The sequence below is a fragment of the Tachyglossus aculeatus genome, chromosome 23 (assembly GCF_015852505.1).
Source record: "Tachyglossus aculeatus isolate mTacAcu1 chromosome 23, mTacAcu1.pri, whole genome shotgun sequence".
Classification (NCBI taxonomy): Eukaryota; Metazoa; Chordata; class Mammalia; order Monotremata; family Tachyglossidae; genus Tachyglossus; species Tachyglossus aculeatus.
Window position 1 is genome coordinate 813118 of NC_052088.1, and position 23823 is coordinate 836940.

Here is a 23823-nt window from a genome sequence, read left to right on the forward strand (position 1 = left end):
TGATCTCCTGTCCTAGGGATGCTTGGAGCTCCAGGGACTGACTTATCAGACACTGTTATGGTCATCCCTGGATGAGTGGGGTGATCAATCAATCAGTCATATTTATTGAGCACTTACTGTGTGCAGAACACTGGACTAAGCACTTGGGAGAGTACAATGCAACAGAATTAGTGAAGATTCCCTGCCCATAACAAGTTTGCAGTCCCAGTGGAGGGGAGACAGACATCCATATAAATAAATGCGTAATTTATAATAGATAATTTAAAGATATGTTTATAGGTGCTGTGGGGTTGAGAGTGGGGCAAATACCAAATGCCCAAAGATCACAGATCCAAGTGTGCAGACAACCCAGAAGGGAGAGGGACCCGGGAAAAAGAGGGCTAAAATGGGGAAGGTCTCTTGGAGGAGATGCGACCTTAATAAGGCTTTGAAGGTGGGGAAAGTGGTGGTCTGGGGTATATGGATGGGGAGGGAGTTTCAGGCTTGGGGGAGGATGTGGGAAAGGGTCTGGTGGAGAGATAGTTGAGATCAGGGCTCAGTGAGGGCTCTAGAGGAGTGGAATGTGTGGGCTGCACTGTAGTAGGAGTTCAGCAAGGTGATTCAATTTTGGTGGGGATGACGGCTGTTTGACACCAAAAGAAAGGCCTGTGACAAGAGTTGGGTGGGGTTGGAGATCACCAGAGCAAACTGGGTGCAATGGCTCTCTCTGTACTCAGGCTCTTCACCCTGCCCCTGCCCATAAAGGTGAGTGGGACTCCCCTCTGCCTCACCGCCTGCCCCCCCTCCCCGCCCTCATCCATTCAGGCCCCTCCCCCCTGGCATTTTTGAGGCTCTACCTCAGGACCCCATGGGTACCCAGGACAAAGATGTTTCTGTGTGCGGCCGGCTGGGGTGGCTGCCTTCTGCAGCCCTGCTCTGAGTCCTCTCGCCCAGCCCGGGCCATACAATGCTCACTTTAAAGAGCCACTCTGTGCTCCATCCAGACTGCCTATTCTGTACAGTGTGCATAATGACCCCACTGTTGGGTGAGGGGCTGCCTTTCCCCTTGATTTGGCAAGGAAAAACTCCCAGTTCTGCCGGGAGATGAGATTCGTTCAGCTTCATGCCTAAGGCAGACACCATCTTCTCTCCATGGAATGAGAAGGGGTGTCTTCTGGCCCGGGGGTAGAACTGGGGCCTGGGGCATTATCCACTGAGTCGGGGGAGGGCAGCGGGAGCTGTAACTGGGGTGAGTGCCTCCAGGAGGGGAAAGCTCAGGAGCTCGATTATGTTAGGCTCTATGGCTACCCTCTCATCTGGCAGGATTCTCCAGCCACTGAAGCAGAGAACAGGTTTATTTCCCAATGGATTCAGTCAGGGTAACCTGCCCCCTCCCTTGGTTTAATCATAAAAGCAATAATTGTAGTACTTGTTAAGCACCTAATATGGAGCATGGACTGCACCAAGCACTGGGATGAGTATGAAATAATCAAGTTGGACTCAATTCCTGTCCCTCATGGACTTCACAGTGTAAGGAAAAGAGATAACAGGTATTTCATCCCCATTTTACTTATGAGGAAACTGAGGAATGAAGTGATTTGCCCAAAGTCACACAGAAGCCAAGAGGTAGAGGCAGAGGCAGGATACGGACCCAGGAACTTTGACTCCCTGGCCACTCATCTTTCCTTGAGGCCATGCCTCTTCTGTCTCGGTGTCTTCTTGTTTTATACCACATAATAGAGAGAAGGTATCAAAGGATAATCCTGTCCTCTTGTACACAACATGGGCCCTCATGGGGGAAGAAACAAGAAATTGAGTCTGTGGGCTATAGGCTTTCTGTAGCATGTGGGAGAAAACAGAAGCAGTGGGTAAGTGCTTCACAAATACTGCAATTATTATTACTATTACAGAATCAGTCTACCAACTCTATTGTATTCTACCTTCCCAATCAATTAAACAGTAAGTGGAATCTATTGAGGGTTTACTGTGCACAGAGCACTAAGCGCTTGGAAGAGTACAATACAACAAGCACTTAATACAGTGCTCTGCATACAGTAAGTTCTCAATAAATACCTTTGAATGACCGATTAATAGAGAAAGTGTTACATGTCTGTGCCCAGATGAAGAGGTGAAATGCTAAGTCAACTCTTATTTTCTCCCCAATTCTGCATCCGCGGAATAGAAGATAGTCGATCATTAGTTTCCACAACCAGAAAGAAGATCAAAGTCCAAGTCCTGGCTTCCAGAGGCAGATCCTTCCTGGGAAATGTGGCTTAGCGGGAGTCGCCCTTCCAGTCAAAGGAAGGGCCCAGCTTGGGGCTGGCTGATCCAGATCCAACTGCCATCAACCCATCAATGCAACTTATTGAGCGCTCACTGTATACACAGCCCCATATGGAACATGGCCTTTGTCCAACCTGAGTAGCTTGTATCTACACCAGTGCTTAATAAAGTGCCTGGCACATAGTAAGTGCCTTATAAATACCAGTAGAGTAAATACCATCGATCGATTAATAGATTGATTGAAATGCAGAAGTAATGCAGAAGTAAGGCGATTAGAGTAGGGAGGAGAGAGGTTAGATAGGGAAGCCTCTTGGTGGAGATGTGATTTTAATAAGGTTTTGAAGGTAGTGAGAGTGATAGTCCATCTAGGTTGGAGGGGAAAGGAGTTACAGCCCAGAGGGAGGATGTGAGCGACAGCTATTAGCTTGTATCTACTCTAGCGCTTAGTACTCTGCCTAGCACATATTAAGCACATAACAAATACCATAAAAATTTCAGGTAGGGGAAGCAACTAAGTCTAAAGATACGTGCATAAGTGTTTAGTGGGTACGGATTCATGTGCACAGGTAATGGAGAAGAGAGGGAAAATAGGATGGAACTGAATTTGTCTTCCGTTCTAAATTGTCGGCAGGGATTGTGTCTACTAACTCTGTTATATTGTACTCCCAAGTGCTTAGTACAGTGCTCCTGCACACAGTTAGCGCTCAATAAATGCCATTATTTGATTGATTCTCTTCCTCCACTATGTTTCCAAAATCCAACACTTCTTCTCCAAACAAATGATTGCCATGCTGCTTCAAGCACTTGTCACATCCCAACTTAGCCACCATCTCTCCCGGCCTCCAGTCTCTCCCCTTTTTACTCCATTCTTCATGCTGCTACCTGAATCACTGTTCTAAAATTTCATTTTGCAAAAATCTTGCCACGCCTCAGAAAGCTCCAAAGGCTTCCCATTTCTCTCCCTATGTCAAAGAGAAACACCTGGCCATTGACTCTAAAGAACTCAATCAGCTCTTTCATTCCTGCTTAGCCATTCTCTTCTCCCACTCCAGTTCAGCTCACACTTCTTGTTCCCAGTTAACCTCCTCACTGTGATTCCATCTTGTCTGTCTGGCTACTGACCCCTGGCTTACACCCTACCACTTACCTCTAACTTCTTCCCCCTTCCTATCCAGCTATCCACAACTCTCCCTATCTCCAAAGCCCTTTTTAAATCACCTCTCCTCCAGGAGACCTAAGTAATGTCTCATCCTCAGTCTGTATCCCTCTAGTGCATTTCCCCTCTTCTGCACCATTTAAGTACTCACAACCCAGAACTTGTGTGGGTATCTTATCTACTCTATCTCTTTCTCTTGTCTGCAAAGTAAGTGTCTGTCTCCCCCACTAGACTGTAAAACCCTTGAGGGAGAGATTATGTCTACTACTATTTTATACTCTTCCCAAGTGCTCTGCTCACAATAGGTGTTCAATCAATGCTACTGATGGATTGATTGATTGAAGGGGGGCTTCCTGGAGGAGGCAGAATATTAGGAGGGCTTTGAAGGTGGGGAGGGCTATGGTCTGGTTGATTTTAGGGGGAAGGGAATTTGGGGACTGGGGAACATAAGAAGGAGTAACTGGCAGGAGAGTTACTAATCTGGAGGTGGGCTAGCAAGGAACAAAGAGCATAAACTGGGAATATCAGGGGAAGAGAGCTATGCATAAAATGAGGAAGGAGCGCCTTCAAGACAATAAGGAGATTTGGTTTTAGTGTGAAGGGAGATGGACAGCCATGGGAAATTGTCCTTACCAATGTCTTTTATTCACGGTGGACTCACCTCCTCTATTTGATTGTCAGAATACCCAGGACATGGATCCTAGACTGTAAGTTTGTTGTGGACAGGGAACGTGTCTACCAACTCTGTTATACTGCACTCTCCCAAGAATTCACTAAATGTTTAGATTGATTGATTGACTCGCCAGGATGTGGAACAAGATTTTACACATAAGTATGTGTGTTGGGGGGTGGCAATCAATCAATCAACCAATCAATCAATGGTATTTATAGACTGCTTACTATGGGCAGACACTATACTAAGCCCTGCAGAGTAAACCCCCATGTTTTCCCCTTTCCAGCCTGTAGTCCAGGACTTAGATTGGAAGCTGGACCCAGGACTCAGAAGGCAGAACGTCTGACCCCAGAGCTTCTGCAGTGTTCCCTTGCTACACAGCCCAGGCTCAGGGTGGGAAAAGCTAGCACCATTGCCTCCTGCCCCTCTCCTTTGGTTTCATTTTTGGAAAAGAAATATATATATGGGCATCAATTTTCTGCCTCCTAAAGTCCTTGGCAAGAAAAGCCTCTTTGTGTGAGTTGTTTTTCCCAGCCCAGACAGTGGAGAAAGTCTTCATTTGGTGGGAGCAAAGGCACCCAAACAGGGTAGATGCAGCCTGCAGAAGGGCTGGTTTTGCCGACCACTTTTCCATCCTCCAGTCCACCCTTGGACTTCTCTCTCCTCCCTGCCACCATGCATGCCTTGCCCCAGGCCCGGTTTAGAGAGTGTTTGTTGCTTTCCTTTGCCTGGGGCCGGAGCCGAGTTTACAGAGCTCTGTCACCAGTGAGCCTCTGTGGGGAAGCCCAGTGGTTGGGTTTCAGTAATCAGCCTGCTGGAATTGACTCAGGCCTAGGTGCCTCTTCAGAATGGGAACCTAATGTTAATAATTGTGAAACTTGTTAGGTGCTTACTATGTGCCAGGTCACTGTTCTAAGTGCTGGAGGGAATACAAGATAATCAGGTTGGACACAGTCCCACATGGGACTCACAATCTTAATTCCCATTTTAAAGATGAGGGAACTGATGCCCGGAGAATTTAAGTGACTTGCCCAAGATCATTCAGCAGACAAGTGGGGAAACCGGGATTAGAACCCATGACCATCCCCTGTAGGCTATAAACTCATGGGTAGGGAACATATCTACCAACTCTGTTGTACTGTACTCTCCCAAGTGCTCAGTACACTGTTCAGCACACAGTAAGCTTTCAATAGATATCATTGATTGATTGATTGGAGGGCTGGCCAGGACATAGTCAATGGTTGGGGGAGTGGTGAGGCAGTTTGGAAGGCTTTCAGCTGGCCAGAGAGGGACTCCAGACCCCAAGCTCCTTCCCGCTTAATCTCCTGCCACACTCACCCCAGGAGCCAGTGACAGCAGAAGACCTGGGTTCTCTGAGACCTTTCTGAGCAGGGAGGAGCTGGTCCATGAACAAAGAAGCAGGGTTAACCCATAAGTGGAGAAGTGAGACTGGACAGTGAGCAGAGAGACAGGGCTGGTCTGTGAGCAGAGAGGGAATCCGAGGGAGAAGCCAGTGACCATTTGATCAAAATGGACCTGTTTTATTAGCAACATTCAGAAGGCACCTACTGGCCCTCAGGTATTTCTGGTAAAAGGAAAAGGACCAAGTCTCTGCCCTCAAGGAGCTGACAATCTAAGCAGACACAAATTGCCCAACACACAATCAATAGTACTTACTGAGCACTTACTGTATGCAGAGCACTGTACTAAGTGTTTGGGAAAAGTACAGTACAGCAGTGTGGGTTGACATGTTTCTTGCATGCAGGGAGCTTGCAGTGTACACAATAGCATCAGTCCAAACAGTAAAAATAAATAGAGCCATAAAATCAATAAGAAGTGGATCGCCACTGGATATGTACGAGGGAGTGATATATTCAGATAGGTACCTCTGGGGGTGAGGTACTCTGATGGGAGGAGAGGCTGGAAATGGGGAGGTCAGAAAGGAGGCTGCTTCAGAAATCCAACCAGAAGGGGAAGAGGGCTTGAACCAGAGTGGTTGGCTGTACGGGTGACAAGAATGGGATGGATTTCAATCAGTCAATCAATCAATGTTATTTGTCGAGCATCTATTGTGTGCAGAGCTCTGTACTAAGCGTTTGGGAGACTATGGCATCACAGAGTTGGTAGATACAATGAACTTACAGTCAAAAGAGGGAGACTGACAGTGAAATAAAATACCGATTAGGGAAATGGTAGGGTAAAAGGATATACACATAGTGCTCTGGGCCTAAGGGTAGGGTGAATATCTAGCACTTAAAGGATTTGTGAAATGGTAGAGAGGAAGACCTGGTAGGATTTAGAGGGGGACTGAATTAATCAGTCAATCATCAATGGTCTTTATTGAGTGCTTACAGTGTGCAGAGCACTGTACTAAGTATTTAAGAAGGTATAATACAACTGAATCAGTCCTTGCCTACGAGGAACTCAGAATCTACAGAGAGGGAGGGTTGGCCAATAATGCCAAGGTTGCAAGTTTCTGAGACTAAGAATTTGGGAATTTTGGGAGGGGGGGAAGGAGGTTAAGTATTTTTTGAGAGCTTACTGGGTGCAGAGCACTGTACTAAGACTTGAGAGAGTACAGTTTAACAATGTAACAAATACAGCGAGCTTACAGTCTCAAGGGGGAGACAGAAATTAATATAAATACATAAATTACAAATATGTACATAGGTGCTGTGGGGCTGGGAGGGGGCTGATGCAAAAAGGAGTGGAAGATAAGGAAATGGGCTTAGTCAGGGAAGGCCTCTTGGAGGAGATGTGCCTTCAAAAAGGCTTTGAAGCAGGAGAGAGTCATTGTCTGTTGGATATGAAGAGGAAGGGCATTCCAGGCCAGAGGCAGGACATGGGTGAGAGAGGTGAGGTGAGATAGACGAGACTGAGGAACAGTGAGAAGGTTAGCATTAGTGGAGCAAAGTGGGCAAGCTGGGTTGGAGTAGGAAAGTAGTGAGATGAGGTAAGAGGGGGCAAGCTGATTGAGTCCTTTGAAGTCCATAGTGAGGAGTTTCTGTTTGATGTGGAGGTGGATGGGCAACCACTGGAGATTCCTGAGGAGTGGGGAAACATGGACTGAGTGTTTTTGTAGAAAAATAATCCAGGCAGCAAAGTATGGACCGGAGTGAGGAGAGACAGGAGGCTGACACAGTCATCAAGGCAGGGTAGGATAAGTGTTTGGACCAATGTGGTAGCCATTTGGATAGAGAGGAATGGTAGGTTTTAGGGATGTTGTGAAGATTAAAACAACAGGATTTAGTGATGGATTAGATATGTGGCTAGAGAGAGAGAGAGGAGTCTAGGATAATGCCAATATTACAGGCTTGTGAAACAGGAAGGGTGTTGGATGGTGCTGACTATCAGTGATGGGGGTCAGGAGGAAGGCAGGGTTTGAGTGGGAAAACAAGGGCTTCTGTTTTAGACCTGTTAAATTTTAGGTGATGGGAGAACATCCAAGTAATAATAATAATAATAATAATAATAATAATGGCTTTTGTTAAACACTTACTATTGCGAAGCACTGTTCTAAGTGCTGGGGGGATACAAGGTGATCAGGTTGTCCCACGTGGGGCTCACAGTCTTAATCCCCATTTTACAGATGAGGTAACTGAGGCACAGAGAAGTTAAGTGACTTGCCCAAGGTCACACAGCAGACATGTGGTGGAGCCGAGATTAGAACCCATGACCTCTGACTCCCAAGCCTGGGATCTTTCCACTGAGCCACGCTGCTTTTCTGAAGTAGTATTGTCTTGAAGGCAGGAGACAATGCAAGATTGCAGAGGGGGAGAGAGGTTAGGACTGGAGATGTAGATTTGGGTATCATCTTCATAGAGTTGGCAGTTAAAGCAGTGTGAGCGAATGAGTTTTCCAAAGGAGTGGGTTTAATGAGCAAATAAGTTTTCCAAAGGAGTGGGTTTAAATAGAGAATAGAAAGAGACCCAGACTGAACCTTGAGGGACACCCACAGCTAGGTGGTGGGAGGCAGAGAAGGAGTATGCGCAAGAGACTGGGAGTGAGAGGCCAGAGAGAAAGGAGGAGAACCAGGAGAGGACAGTGTCAGTGAAGCCAAGGTTAGATAATGTTTCTAGGAGAAGAGGGTAGTTGACAGTGTTGAAAGCAGCTGAGATATCAAGGAGGATTAGGATGGAGGCAGAGGACTTGGGTTCTAATCCAGGCTCTGCCACATGTCTGCTGTGTGACCTTGGGCAAGCTACTTAGGGGCCTCAGTTACCTCATCTGTAAAATGGGGATTAAGACTCTGAGCCCCACGTGGGATAAACTGATAACCTTGTATCTATCTCAGTGCTTAGAACAATGCTTGGCACATGGTAGGCACTTAACAAATACCAGAATTATTATTATTCATTATTATTATTATTATGACCTTTGAGAGGGTGGTTTTTGTGGAGCAAAGGGAATGGAAGCCAGATTGGAGGGGGTCGAGGAGAGAATTGAAGGAGAAGAACATGAGACAGTGGATGTAGGCAACTTGCTCAAGGACTGTGGAGAGCAGTGGTGGGAGAGAGATGGAGTAATAACTGAAGGGAGCATGGGGTCAAGGGAAGGTTTTTTTTTTAGAACAGGGAAGACATGGGCATGTTTGAAAGTGGTGAGGAAGAAGCAATTGGAGAGCAAACAGTTGAAGATGGCAGTTAGCGAGGGAAGAAGAGAGGGACAAGTGTTTTGATAAGGTGCAAAGGAATGGGGTTGGTTGCACAGGTGGAGGGGGCTGATGAGCATAAAATGACTTGCCCAAAGTAACACAGCTGTTATGTGGCAGAACATCAAACGGAAACTCCTTACCATTGGCTTTAAAGCGCTCAATCCCCTTGCCCCTTCCTAGTTCACCTTGCTACTCTGCTACAACAACCCAGTCCACACACTTTGCACCTCTAGTGCCAACCTTCTTACTGTACCTCGGTCTCATCTATCTCACTTCTGACCTCTTACCCACCTCCTGCCTCTAACCTGTAATGCCCTCCCTCCTCATATCTGACAATCACTCTTCCCTGTTTCAAAGCCTTACTGAAGGCACAACTCCTCCAAGAGGCCCTCTTTTCCTTTTCTTCCATTTCATTCTGCATTGCCCTGACCTGCTCTATTTATTCATCCCTTCTCCCAGCCCCACAGCACTTAGGTACACATCTGTAATTTATTCATGTTGGTGTCTGTCTCCCCATGTAGACTGTAAGTTCATTGTGGGAAGAGAATGTGTCTATTATGTCGTACTCTCCCAAGCACTTAGTAGAGTGTTCTACACATACTAAGCACTCAATAAATAGGATTGACTGACTGAGAGTGAAGATTAGAACTCAGGCCCTCTCACTCCAGGGCCCGTGCTCTTGGAAGGTAAACAGTGCATCCCCCCTCTTCCCATTGCATTGCAGGAACTGGGACCTGATCCTTGCTAGCTTAAAATCTTTTGGGGCGTTCCTCCATCATCACGGTAGCTTAATGGTTTTTAATGAGTGCTACTGCTTGAAGGGTATTCTAATAGACCGTAAGCTCATTATGGGCAGGGAATATGTCCTCTAATTCTGTTGTATTATACTCTCCCAAGCACTTAGAATGGCGCTCGCCACATAGTAAGTACTCAGCAAATACTATTGATTGACTGATTGATTAATAGGCATAGATCGGAAGCTCCTCAGGGACTGCACTGACATGTGCTTCTGTCCTAAGTTCCTCTAGGGCTGAGAAGCGCTTAGTACAGTGCTCTGCACACAGTAAACGCTCAATAAATATGATTGAATGAATGAATGAATGAGAAGCATGTTCTACTGTTGATGATGATGATGATGATGATAGTGGTGGTGTTGGTGATGATTCAGAAGTGAGAAAGAGAAGTGTAAAAACTCAGTCCCTGCCTTTGAAGAGCTTCTGGCCGATGGGGAAGACAGGCATACAAAAGGCATGAAATCGTTAAGAGCAGATGAGCACAGATGCTTGAGTGGCATTTATTAAGGGCTCATTATGTGCCAAGCACTGTGGTAGGTAGATAGATCAGATCAGTCCAAAGTCGCTGTCCCACAGAGGGCTCACAATCTAGATATGTGGAAGAACGGGGTTAATCGACATTTTATGGATGAAAAAACTAAAAAATGAAACTAAGGAGTAAAGTGATTTATTCACAGTCGCATAGCAGACAAGTGGCAGAGCCAGGGTTAGAACGCAGGTCCTTTGATTCCTAGGCCTTTTCACTAGGCCACTGCTTATTACAGTTCTTAAGGGTATGGGTTATGTCTTTTACTGCTATTAGACTCTACTAAGCACTTAGTACAGTGTTTTGCACGTAATATGCAATCAAGCTATTGATTGACTGGTAATGATGGTATTTATTAAGCTTTATCGTTGGTTTAATATTATTTATTAAACTTCATTATTGGCTATGTGCCAAGCACTGCACTGTGCCCTGATAATCAGATTGGACAAAGCCCCTCTCTCACATAGGGCTCATAGTCTAAGAGGTAGGGAGAGTAATAGTAATTGTGGTATTTAAGTGCTTACCGTGAGCCAGGCACTGTACTAAGCATTGGGGTGTATACAAGCAAATCAGGTTGGACACAGTCCCTGTCCCATATGGAACTCACAATCTCAATCCCCATTTTATAGATGAGGTAACTGAGGCACAGAGAAGTGAAGTGACTTGCCCAAGGTTGCACAGCCGACAAATGACGGAGCCGAAATTAGAACCCATGACCTCCTGACTCCCAGGCCCATGCTCTATCCACTATGTCCTGATGAAAAAACTGAGGCCAGAGAAGTTAAGTGTCTTGCCCAATGTCACACAGCAGCCAGGATTAGAATCATGGACCTATGATTCCTGGGCCTATGCCCTGTCCAAAACCGTGTGGTTAAGTGGATGGTACATTAATACATAGTGAGGTGTCTGTGGAGATTCATTCATTCATTCAATCATATTTATTGAGCACTTACTGTGTGTAGAGCACTGTACTAAGCGCTTGGGAAGTACAAGTTGGCAACATATAGAGACGGTCCCTACCCAACAGCGGGCTCACAGTCCAGAAGGGGAGACAGACAACAAAACAAAACGTGGACAGGTGTCAAGTCATCAGAATAAATAGAAATAAAGCTACATGCACATCATTAACAAAATAAATAGAATAGTAAATACGTACAACTAAAATAAATAGACTAATAAATGGAATTCCTCAAGGACGAGGTACTCTGTAGATGGAGGGAAGGAGTGAAGAGGTAGGGCAAAGCTGAGCAGGAAAGCACTTCCAGGGAAGGGAAAGGCAGGCTACTCAAGCACCTGGAAGAGGAAGGGTACACAGAGTTAGTCATCTCTGGTGTAGAGTGGCTGTGAGACCAAAGCATGGAGCAGACCCTGGATTGAACACTCAGGGTGGAGTGAGAGGCAAGTGCCTTAATCATGTAGGAATTTTCAAACCAAAAGCCCACGAGACCATCTGACTGCTGCCGCCTCCCACCCTTTTGGAGCCAGAAGCCCATCACAATAAGATTAACAGTAGTGAGCGTAACGGCATTTATCGTTCGCTACTGAATGCCACGTACTGCGCTAAGCATTCAAAAGGCATACCGGAAGCACAAGACCTGAACCCCACTGATCCTCAGGGGTGACACTAATTATAGAATCAGAGGGTGGGGGGAGGCCAGACCCTTCGGGGTCAATCCTCAGCCCCAAGGACACCAAGTGGTCAGCCAGAAGAAAGGGAATTCCCCTCTTCTTGGTCGGCTCAGGCATGTGTGAGCCCATTGTTGGGTAGGGACCGTCTCTACATGTTGCCGACTTGTACTTCTCAAGCGCTTAGTACAGTGCTCTGCACACAGTAAGCGCTCAATAAACACGATTGGATGAATGAATGAATGAATGAATGAATGAATGAATGAAAGTGATCTGGACAGCAGAGTGATGTATAGAACAGAGAGGGGAGGGAGAGGAGGCAGGGAGGTCAGTGAGGAGGCTGACACAGTAGTCAAAATAAGATCTGACAGGTGCCTGGACCAAGTGTGGTAACACTTTGGATGATGATGATGATGATGATGGCATTTATTAAGTGCTTACTATGTGCAAAGCACTATTCTAAGTGCTGGGGAGGTTGCAAGGTGATCAGGTTGTCCCACGGGGGGCTTACAGTCTTAATCCCCATTAAGACTGGGGAGGTGGGGGCAATGGAGAACAAAGGGTCTCAGGAACAGAGATTTGCCAAGTCCCCTCCCTGTTGGCTGCCATCACAACTGCCATCACAAATCCTTATTACTCCCTCACAGAGATCTCCGCTCTCTTGACCCCATCCATCTTTCTGAGCACCTCACACCCCACCTCGCCTCCCTCTCCTCTCTACTCAGTCTTGATGATCAGATTACTGCTCTCAACTCTACCCTTTCTACTCAGCTAGACTCACTTGCTCCCTTTTCCCTTCGCCGCTCTCGTGCCACTAACCCACAGCCCTGGATCACTGCCGCTGTCCGCCTTCTTCTCTCTTATGCTCGAGCTGCCGAACGCTGCTGGTGAAAGTCTTAACACCATGCCAACCTCGTTCACTTCAAGTTTATCCTTTCCTGGCTTAACTCAGGCCTCTCCTCTGCCAGACAAAACTATTTCTCCTCCCTTATTGACACCCATGCCCATCATCCCCGTCAGCTCTTCCGTACATTCAACTCCCTTCTCAGGCACCCGGTTCCTCCCCCGCCTCCTTCCCTCACCCCCAACGATCTGGCCTCCTACTTCATTAACAAAATTAAATCCATCAGGTCCGACCTCCCCAAAGTCACTCCCCCCCCTTCTGCAACCCCCCGGCTCTCAACACTCTCTGCTACTCTCCCATCCTTCCCAGCAGTATCCTCAGATGAGCTCTCCTCCCTCCTCTCAACTGCTACTCCAGCCACCTGTGCTTCTGACCCCATTCCCTCTCATCTCATGAAATCTCTCGCTCCATCCCTTCTCCCCTCCTTAACTTACATCTTCAACCAACCTCTCTCCACTGGTTCCTTCCCCTCTGCCTTCAAACATGCCCATGTCTCCCCCATCCTAAAAAAACCCTCTCTTGACCCCCCACCTCACCTTCTAGTTATCGCCCCATATCCCTCCTACCATTCCTTTCCAAACTCCTTGAACGAGTTGTCTACACACACTGCCTCAAATTCCTTAACACCAACTCTCTCCTCGACCCCCTCCAGCCTGGCTTCCGTCCCCTACATTCCGCAGAAACTGCCCTCTCAAAGGTCACCAATGACCTCCTGCTTGCCAAATCCAACGGCTCATACTCTACCCTAATCCTCCTCGACTTCTCAGCTGCCTTCGACACTGTGGACCACCCCCTTCTCCTCAACACGCTGTCCAACCTTTGCTTCACAGACTCTGTCCTCTCCTGGTTCTCCTCTTATCTCTCCGGTCGTTCATTCTCAGTCTCTTTTGCAGGCTCCTCCTCCCCCTCCCATCCCCTTACTGTGGGGGTTCCCCAAGGTTCAGTTCTTGGTCCCCTTCTGTTCTCGATCTACACTCACTTGGTGACCTCATTTGCTCCCACGGCTTCAGCTACCATCTCTACGCTGATGACACCCAAATCTACATCTCTGCCCCTGCTCTCTCCCCCTCCTTCCAGGCTCGCACCTCCTCCTGCCTTCAGGACATCTCCATCTGGATGTCTGCCCGCCACCTAAAACTCAACATGTCCAAGACTGAACTCCTTGTCTTCCCTCCCAAACCCTACCCTCTCCCTGACTTTCCCATCACTGTTGACGGCACTACCATCCTTCCTGTCTCACAAGCCCGCAACCTTGGTGTCATCCTTGACTCCGCTCTCTCATTCACCCCTCACATCCAAGCTGTCACCAAAACCTGCCAGTCTCAGCTCCGCAACATTGCCAAGATCCACCCTTTCCTCTCCATCCAAACCGCTACCCTGCTCGTTCAAGCTCTCATCCTATCCCGTCTGGACTACTGCATCAGCCTTCTCTCTGATCTCCCATCCTCGTGTCTCTCCCCACTTCAATCCATACTTCATGCTGCTGCCTGGACTGTCTTTGTCCAGAAACGCTCTGGGCATGTTACTCCCCTCCTCAAAAATCTCCAGTGGCTACCAATCAATCTGCGCATCAGGCAGAAACTCCTCACCCTCAGCTTCAAGGCTCTCCATCACCTCGCCCCCTCCTACCTCACCTCCCTTCTCTCCTTCTACAGCCCAGCCCGCACCCTGCGCTCCTCTGCTGCTAATCTCCTCACCGTGCCTCGTTCTCGCCTGTCCCGCTGTCTACCCCCGGCCCACGTCATCCCCCTGGCCTGGAATGCCCTCCCTCCGCACATCCGCCAAGCTAGCTCTCTTCCTTCCTTCAAGGCCCTACTGAGAGCTCACCTCCTCCAGGAGGCCTTCCCAGACTGAGCCCCCTCCTTCCTCTCCCCCTCGCCCCCACTCTCCATCCCCCCGTCTTACCTCCTTCCCTTCCCCACAGCACCTGTATATATGTATATATGTTTGTACATATTTATTACTCTATTTATTTATTTATTTATTTATTTTACTTGTACATATCTATTCTATTTATTTTATTTTGTTAATATGTTTGGTTTTGTTCTCTGTTTCCCCCTTCTAGACTGTGAGCCCACTGTTGGGTAGGGAATGTCTCTATATGTTGCCAACTTGTACTTCCCAAGCGCTTAGTACAGTGCTCTGCACACATTAAGTGCTCAATAAATATGATTGATTGATTGATTTACAGATGAGGGAACTGAGGCACAGAGAAGTTAAGTGACTTGCCCAAAGTCACACAGCTGACAGTTGGCAGAGCTGGGATTTGAACCCATGACCTCTAAAGCCAGTGCATGGGGAAGAAGGAGCATATTCTGGAGACAATGTAAGGATAGAACTGACAGCAGGAGGCAACTGACTGAATATGAGGATTGAAAGAAGAAATGATTCTAATCCCAAATTTGTGGGCTTGGGAGACAAAGAGGAAAGGCAAAAGTTTAATGAATCTTCCTTCTCTTCTGGCTCTCTCTCCTCTTCCTCTTTTTCTGAGTAGGTGCAGTGCCACACATACACTGGATACTGCTGGTGCGTCACTCCGGATGGCAAACCTATCAGTGGATCTTCGGTGCAGAACAAAACTCCTGTATGTTCAGGTACTGTGGGCTGCAGGGGCCGGTGGTTGTGAATCCAGGGGAGAAGTGGATTTGCTCATTTCCAGTGAGCTGGAAGGGGGCTCCCAGAGTGTCACAGGATGCTGTGGGCCTTCTTTGCACACAGACTCTTGAGGGAGGGAAGTCAAGTGAGCAAGCATTGCCATGACAATCAGAAGACCATTTTCTCTTGGCTAAAGTTCTTGGTATGCTGGTACCAAGCTCCCTTTCCAGATTTGGGAATGGGTGAGAGCAGTAGTTGTAGAGAGAAGCATCCACTGACTTCCCTCATGAATTTTCTTAACAAATGGTGCCCAGAGGGTGGGGACAATGGAGAACAAAGGGTCTCAGGAACAGAGATTTACCAAGTCCCCTCCCTGTTGGCTGCCATCACAACTTCTGGCTGAGGGGCAGGGGAAGAGAATGCTGATGACGGTAAGAATCTGCTTCTTTCTATTCATCCGTTCCATCCCACCTTGCCTAATAATAATAATAATAGCAGTAGTACTTGTTAAGCACGTACTGTGTGCTAAGCACTGTTCTAAGTGCTGGGGTAGATAAAAAGTAGGTTGGACACAGTCCCTGTCCCACATAGGGCTCAAACTCTTAAACCCCATTATACAGATGAGGTCACTGAGGCCCAGAGAAATGAAGTGACAAGCTCAAGGTCACACATCAGTCACGTGGCAGAGCCGGCATTAGAACCCATGACCTTCTGACTCCCAGGCCCGGGCTCTATCCACTAAACCTCTCTGCTTCTCATCAGTTTACTGCATCAGCCTCCTCACTGACCTCCCTGCCTCCTGTCTCTCCCTACTCCAGTCCAGACTTCACTTTGCTTCCCGGATCGGTTTTCTAAAAACCCATTCAATCCATGTCCTCTCACTCCTCAAGAATCTCCAGTGGTTGCCCAACCACTGCCACATCAAACAGACAGTCCTTACCTTCAGCTTTAAAACACCCAATCAGCTCACCCCCTCACTGATTTCCTACTAAAATCCAGCCCCTTCTCTTCTTTCCTCTAACACCTACCTACTCACTGCTCTCAACCTCATTTATCTCATTGATGACATCTTGACCATGTCCTCCTTCTGGTCTGGAACTCCTTCTCCTTTTAAATATGACAGAACACCCCTCTTCCCACCTTTATATCTCTTCCACTCCCAAGCACTGTTGTAACTCCTCCGAGAGGCCTTTCTCAATTAAGTCCTCATTTCCCCTACTCCCTCTCCCTTCTGCATTGCCTATGCACTGGTACTCTTTAGGCAGTTAATATTCACCCAACCCTCAGCGCCCCATCACTTACATACATACTCGTAATTTCTTTTACTGTCTGTCTTCCCTTCTAGACTTTCTCTAGACTCTTCTAGAAGCCACTCTCTCATCTGGTACTCTCCCAAGCACTTAGTAAGTGCTCTGCACACAGTAGACGCTCAATCAATCAGATATATTTATTGAGTGTTCACTGTAGGCTGAGTCCTGTACTAAGCTCAGTAAGTGTCATTCGTTGTTGGATTAAACACTTCCCATGAGGAATCAGGGGCAGGAGTGATGGGGCTGAATCAGTAGAAAGAGTCTGTGGCAAATGGCACACACACAACCCCATCTCGGTGTGGTTGGAATCCATCAGCTCCTCTCTCTTCAGCCAGAGCTCTGTTCTCTTGCTGGCATAGCGGGGCACAAGAGGAGCTCAAAGGTACCCAGATCAAATTCCCTTCCAAAGGTTCGGGACAATAATAATAATAATAATAATAATAAAAATAATGACATTTATTAAGCGCTTACTATGTGCAAAGCACTGTTCTAAGTTCTGGGGAGGTTACAAGGTGATCAGGTTGTCCCACGGGGGGCTCACAAGGTCTAGCTGTAGCCACTGATACTTGGGCTTTCCATGACCTGGAGAGCTATGCCCTTCTACCTCCGGAAACTCAATCATTTGACTCTTGGGTAATGAATGATCTGAAAACTGCAGCTCATTTGTTGAGCATTCCGGAAATCCAGACGAGGGGTTGGCTTTTCTCAGAACTTTGATTCATTGTTCATTTCCCTAGTGTCACTACTGCATAAAGAAAGGTCTACATGGAAAGGGAATTGAGCATCTGTACAAAAAAACAAAACACGTCTCCAAAGAACAAATGAGAAGAATATTTTTCTGGGCAGTTTGGGAAGAAAAGAGGAAGTGCTAATCCTTTTTGGCAGGGGAGCTTTTCTGAAGGAGCTGAAAGGGTTCTTTCAGGGTTCATTCTTTCAAAACAACAAAAAGATGGCTGGCTACCTCATGTGTGCCCCCACCCACGCTCCCGTCTTCAGCCTTGAACAAATCACAGTAAAGACAGGTGGGGAACAGCGGTATGTGGAGGGAGATGCTAGAATATTGACTCTTGCTGTGTCTCCTGTTAGGACCAGTTGTGAAGTATTCTTTTCCCGAAGCTCCTTAAAGATTTGTGGCTGAGGGGCTGATGTTTCTGTTGCAGATACTCAAGGATTTGGGGAGCAAACAGGATTTTGTCCTTTTTTCTTTTTGATATTTGCTAGGCACTTACCATATCCCAGACACTGTTCTTTCTGGAGTAGATACAAACTAATCAGGTTGGACACAGTCCATCTCCCACATGGGGCTCACAGTCTTAAAATTCCCAGGGATTTTAATAGGGAAATCCCTATTTTACAGATGAGGGAACTGAGGCACAGAGAAGGGAAGTGACTTGTCCAGGGTCACACAGCAGGCAAGTGGAAGAGCAGGAACTAGAACACAGGTCCTTCTGTATCCCAGACCCATGCTCTCTAGACTAGGCCATACTGCTTCTCTTCTTTGTTTGGTAACTAACCTTTCAGGGCCCTCATGAAGGGTACCCTCATGAAGAGTACCTCAGAGGCACTTCGTAAAGTCACCCAGGCCCCTGGTCCCCTAACGGACAAGTCCCTGAATGGAAAAGTATATCCCAGTCTAATTTCTGTTATTATTGAAATAATTAATAATAATAATAATTCTGTTTTTGATAAGTGCTTACTATTTTCCAAGCACTGAACTAAGCGCTGGGATAGATATAAGGTAATCAGGCCCCACGTGGGGCTTACAATCTACATAGGAGGGACAACAGGGATTGAATCCCCGTTTTGCAGATGAAGGGACTGAGGCACAGAGAAGTGAAGTGACTTGTCCAAGGTCACATAACAGGTAAGTGGCAGAGCCAGGATTAGAACCCAGGTCCTCTGACCCATAGGCCCATGGTCTTTCCCCGAGGCTACACTGCTTCAATATCTGCATTGAATATAGATGGGATATTGCCCGCTTCCTGTTCTAGGCGGCAGTAGATGTAACTCATTACATCAGGGTCAAGGGAGGGTTGTGTGTGTGTGTGTGTGTGTGTGTGTGTGTGTGTGTGTGTGTGTGTGTGTGTGTGTGTGTGTTTCACATGCCTGTATCATACTGTATAGTATAAAGTAATCTTCAGTGTGGGTCACTATGGATAACTTCTATGGAGGACCTCAACACTTGCTGTCTTCTGATCTTTTGTCTCTCTGTTTCTTTCCCCACCAAAGGCTCAGTCACTGACAAGCCCTCTGGGCAAGGAAACTCAGGAAGGAAAGGTGAGTCCAGTTTGTGCTTCCTCCGTGGGTTCTTATCCCCACCCAGCCTAATTCAGGAGACACCCATACCCATGATAGACAAAGCTGTCAATCTCTGGGGTGTTTGCCAAGAGAACTCCTCTAGTCCCAACACCCTGGGAATGGAAAGAGACACCATCCCCACCCAAGGGGCCATCTTGCCGGTTGAGTTGATTAATCAATGTCCGCCACTCAAGCCAGGCAGAATCCAGCTCAGTGTGGAGACAGCACTAGACCAGCCCACTGGGTAGTTGAAGAGGAAGAGGAACATGGGGAAGAAGTAATGAGAAGCTACATGGCTCAGTGGAAAGAGCCTGGGCTTTGGAGTCAGAGTTCATGGGTTCAAATCTGGCTCCACCACTTGTCAGCTGTGTGACTTTGGGCAAGTCATTTAACTTCTCTGTGCCTCAGTTACCTCATCTGTAAAATGGGGATTTAGACTGTGAGCCCCACATGTGACAACCTGATCAACTTGTAACCTCCCCAGCACTTATAACAGTGCTTTGCATATAATAAGTGCTTAATAAATGCCATTATTATTAAATAACAGGGGCTTGAGGAAGGAAGGACTCTGAGCTTCCTCCCTCCCTCCTGTCAAGAGCCCTGTTACACTCAGCAGAGGCCAGCTTCCTTCCAAAGTTGGGGCTGTAGCAGGCTCATAGAACTGAATGAGGATTGCAGGGGTCAGAGTATATAATAATAATAATAATAATGGCATTTATTAAGCACTTACTATGTGCAAAGCACTGTTCTAAGTGCTGGGGAGGTTACAAGGTGATCAGGTTGTCCCATGGGAGGCTCACAGTCTTAATCCCCATTTTACAGATGACGTAACTGAGGCACAGAGAAGTTAAGTGACTTGCCCAAAGTCACACAGCTGACAATTGGCGGAGCCGGGGTTTGAACCCATGACCTCTGACTCCCAAGCCTGTGCTCTTTCCACTGAGCCATGCTGCTTCTACATCGTATCATGTTCTGCAGAGAAGAGCAAGCAAGAAGGGCAGGGCCATTGGATCCATTCATCTTTGGTGTCTCTTCCCTGGGTCTGTTGGCTTGGTTCTCCTTCAATCAATCTATTAATCAGTGGTATTTATTGAGTGTTTACTATGTGTGGAGCACCTTACTAAGTGCTTGGGAGAGTATAGTATGACAGAATCCAGCTAATTTTGGGCACAGCACTGTACCAGTCCCCTGGAGAGTTGAAGAGGAAGGGGGAGACAGGGAAGAAGTAACAGAGAGAGGACCTACCCTCTCTCGCTCACTCCTGTCAGAAGCCCCATTGCCCTCAGCAGAGGCCCATAATGTTCCCTGCCCATAATGAGCTTACAGTCTAGAGGTCTAGAGGGTACCCTTCAGCCTCTCTTCCTCGGTCTGTTGATCACATTTTCCTCAGGGTCTCTTCCCTAGGGTGGCCATTAGCAATGTGAACACTGAATAGGTGGGACGGGAAACAGGGCCAGCCTTTATGGTGTGACAGGACCAGAGGGAAAGCTCAGAGCTGGGAAGACTTCTGGGGCGGTGTGAATTACCATTTTGATGGGCCTGTGTGAATTACCATTTTGCTAGCCCTTCCGCCAATGAGAACGAACACAATCAGAGAAAAAAACACACTTCAAAGGGGCAATTTCGGGGGCTTGGGGGTCAGCCACGTATTTTAGGGACTGGCGAGGCCTGGTGGCAACAACAGCCCCACAGCCACGATAAATGGGAGGCCTTTATTCCCTTTCAGTCAAATGGGAGAAGGAAAGGCCTTCTGAGGGTGTTCTAAGAAGCTCCTTTTGACGGTCGGTGTCTCTTACGAGGAGTAGATTCCAGGCTGGTAGTTCCTGGGCTGATGGGCCACGCAGGAAGTTTGGGGACTTTCCATGGGCCACCCAAGCCGTGCTAGGAGAACAAAGGACCACCACTGTTCTGCCAGGCTGACAGTGTTAGGGATCAAGCTGCTGCGGGGTAATGACAGGAAATGGGCATCTATTAGCCTTGGCCCAGGCTAATAGATGCACCCACCAGGGGTGGGTAGTGGCTGTTGGCCCCATTGCTCCAACAGATCAGGTGAGGCAGAGAATCCCCATGCCAGGAAGATGCTGCCCCAGATGAAGAACAGGGGGCCAGAGACCCTCTCAATCTGAGGATGTCTCAGTCACAGTTTCCTCTCTTTCTGGTTTCCTCCGGAGGAAGGCTGTGTTCTGTGTGTTGTGTTCTTGAGGGCTGTGGAGAGGCTATCACCCAGAAATAACCTTAAGCCATCCCTGAGGAGAACTCAAATCATATTACGGACCTTACAGGTGGGAGAGGGAATACGTCCTGCCCAGAATCCACCGCAGAAGTAGCATGGCCTAGTGGAAAGAGCACGGTCCTTGGAGGCAGAGGACCTGGGTTCTAATTCCGGCTCTGCCAATTATATGGCCTCAGGCCCATTACTTACCCCCTCTGAGCCTGAGTTTCCTTACTTGCAAAATGGAGATTAAACACCTGTCCTCCCTCTCCCTTAGACTGTGAGCCCCATGTGTGACAAGGATACTGTCTCACTTGATTTTATTATCATTATTGTATTAGTTAAGCACTTCTATTTATCAAGCACTGTTCTAAGTGCTAGGATAGGTACAAATTAATCAGGTTGGACAGTCTCTGTCCCACATGGGGCTCACAAGTCTAATTGGGAAGGAGGACAGACATTGAATCTCTATTTTAAGATGAAGACACTGAGGCAGAGAGAAGTGAATTGACTTGCCTCAGGTCACACAGCAGACAAGAGGCGGAGCCAGAATTAGATCTGGGCCCTCTGACTCCCAGGCCCGTGCTCTTTCCCTAGGCCACACTAATCCTGATATCTACCTCAGTGCTCAGGACAGAGTAAGTGTTTAAATGCTATTGTTATCACCAGTATTATTATTGTACCCAAATAAGTTCTTTTTCCAGCTGCCCCTGGGGAATGGAAGACTTTCCGGAAGGCAACAGGTGGGGAAGGGGCAAAGCCCTTGTTGTCAGAGCGAGTCTCTGCCCCATTTTGCCCATTGCCCCTCAAGCATCAGGCCCTCCTGAGGCCCTAGGGACCCTCTGGCATGTCCCAGCCCCTCCCAGGAGACAGCCAGCTGCAGAGGACATGGTGGTCAGTGTCAGCGGACACGATCAGAGGCCAGACTGGGCTGGCACTGCTCCTCCTCCTCTTCCTTCTCTTCCTCCCCTCATCCCCCTCCCTGTGCTCCCCTCCTCACAGCCAGGATGGGGCTGCCCATTCTCTGCATCTGGGGGGAATGAAAGGGTATATTGTGAGATGGAGCCTGGTGCCCAGCCAGAAACCTGTTTTCTACAGGGGAGAAGGGGAGAGCACAGAGTTCTGGGTGGCGGGAGGAGGGGGGCAGGGAGGGAGGCCCAGAGAGATAGTGCAGAGGGAGTCTAGGTTGGTGTTCTGCTGGCAGCAGATTTGTCTGTACGCTAGCCTGAGGAAGAGGAGGAGGAGGAGGGGTAGACCCCAGCTCACAGGTGCGGGGCTGGGAGCCAGGGCTGGGGGAAGGGCAGGCATCATTGCTCTATCCAAGGGCCTGCAAAGGAGGGGAGGAGGGTCAAAACTTCAGACTGTTTATTTAATCCTCGGGAATGCCTTTCTCCTCTCCCTTCTGTGTGCATGTGTTTAATAGACTCCTTTATGGGGCACACGTGCGGTCATTAACACGTGCAGCTGGACGGCTTGGGCCATATGGTTCAGTGTCAAATAACCATTGATCTGGAAGGATGACCTCCCCTTTGGCTCTCCCCTCCCGCCCCCTCTACCCTTTGGCTCTGTCCCTTGAAGATGTAAGGGAGGGTGTGTGTGTGTGTGTGTACACATATGCATGTCTGTATGTGTGCATTTTATACATGCTTCAGAGGGAAACTGAGGGTAGGAAAGAGTGAGCGAGAGCTGATACTCAATCTTGCCATTTCATTGTTACATTTCAGTACTCTCCATGTACTTAGTAAAGTGCTCTGCACATAGTAAATGCTCCGTAAATACTATGGATTGATTTGATTAATGGGTTTTCTTCATGGTATTTGTTAAGTGCTTACTATTTGCCAGGCACTGTTCTAAGCATGGACCCAGTCCACGTGCCACATGGGGCTCACAGTCTTAATCCCTATTTTCAGGTGAGGTAACTGAGGCACAGAGAAGTTAAGTGACTTGTCCAAGGTCACTCAGCAGACAAGTGGCAGAGCAGAGATTAGAATCAATCAATCAATCAATCAATCAATCAATTGTATTTATTGAGCGCTTACTGTGTGTAGAGCACTGTACTAAGCGCTTGGGAAGTACAAGTTGGCAACATATAGAGACAGTCCCTACCCAACAGTGGGCTCACAGTCTAGAACAGTCTAGAACACTGGTCCTTCTGATTCCCAGGCCTGTGCTCTCTCCACTAGCCATGCTTCCTCTCGATTGATTACAAAACAGTTGTAGAAAGTGGAAATTTGGTACTGTCGAACAGGAGCAGATGATTTCTCTACAACCTGCTTCTGAGATCCTTTCCTCTTTGTTGCAAATTTTTCAGCCCTTTCCTCTTCCCAGCTGCCAGCATTCTGCATTCTGCCAGCATCCACTCTCCAGGGGCAGCTGGAAGAGGAACCTATCTGGATAAGATGATAATAATAATAATAATAATAATATTTGTTAAGTGCTCACTATATGCCAAGCACTGTAGTAAGCACTGGGGAAGTTACAAGGTAATCCGGTCGGTCACAGTTCCCGTTCCACATGGGGCTCACAGTCCAAGGAGGAGGGAGAACAGGTATTAAATACTCATTTTATGTATGAGGAAACTGAAGCACAGAGAAGTCCAGTGACTTGTCCAAAGTTACACAGCAGACAAGTGGCAGAGCAGGGATCAGGACCCATGTTCTCTGACTCCAGGCCAGCTTCTTTCCACCAGGCTAAACTGCTTTTCTCTGGCTGTCAGTTGAAGGAAATCTCACAAACCAGAGGAAACATTTGATATTGGTAGCTTTCTGTGTTTCCACTGCCTTATCTTGCTTTAGAAATGGTGTGAAACAAAG

The 23823-nt window shown here is 47.6% G+C and overlaps 1 protein-coding gene across 4 annotated transcripts in view; it reads left to right on the forward strand.

Moving 5' to 3' along the window:
• SMOC1 (SPARC related modular calcium binding 1) overlaps positions 1 to 23823 on the forward strand; it is a 168996-nt gene that overhangs the window by 91870 nt on the left and 53303 nt on the right. For all 4 annotated transcript variants that reach the window (XM_038765635.1, XM_038765638.1, XM_038765639.1 and 1 more), the window contains exons 4-5: positions 15090 to 15189; positions 18730 to 18777. In XM_038765635.1, the coding sequence (XP_038621563.1) occupies positions 15090 to 15189; positions 18730 to 18777 (148 nt within the window). The remainder of the gene's footprint in view (positions 1 to 15089; positions 15190 to 18729; positions 18778 to 23823) is intronic.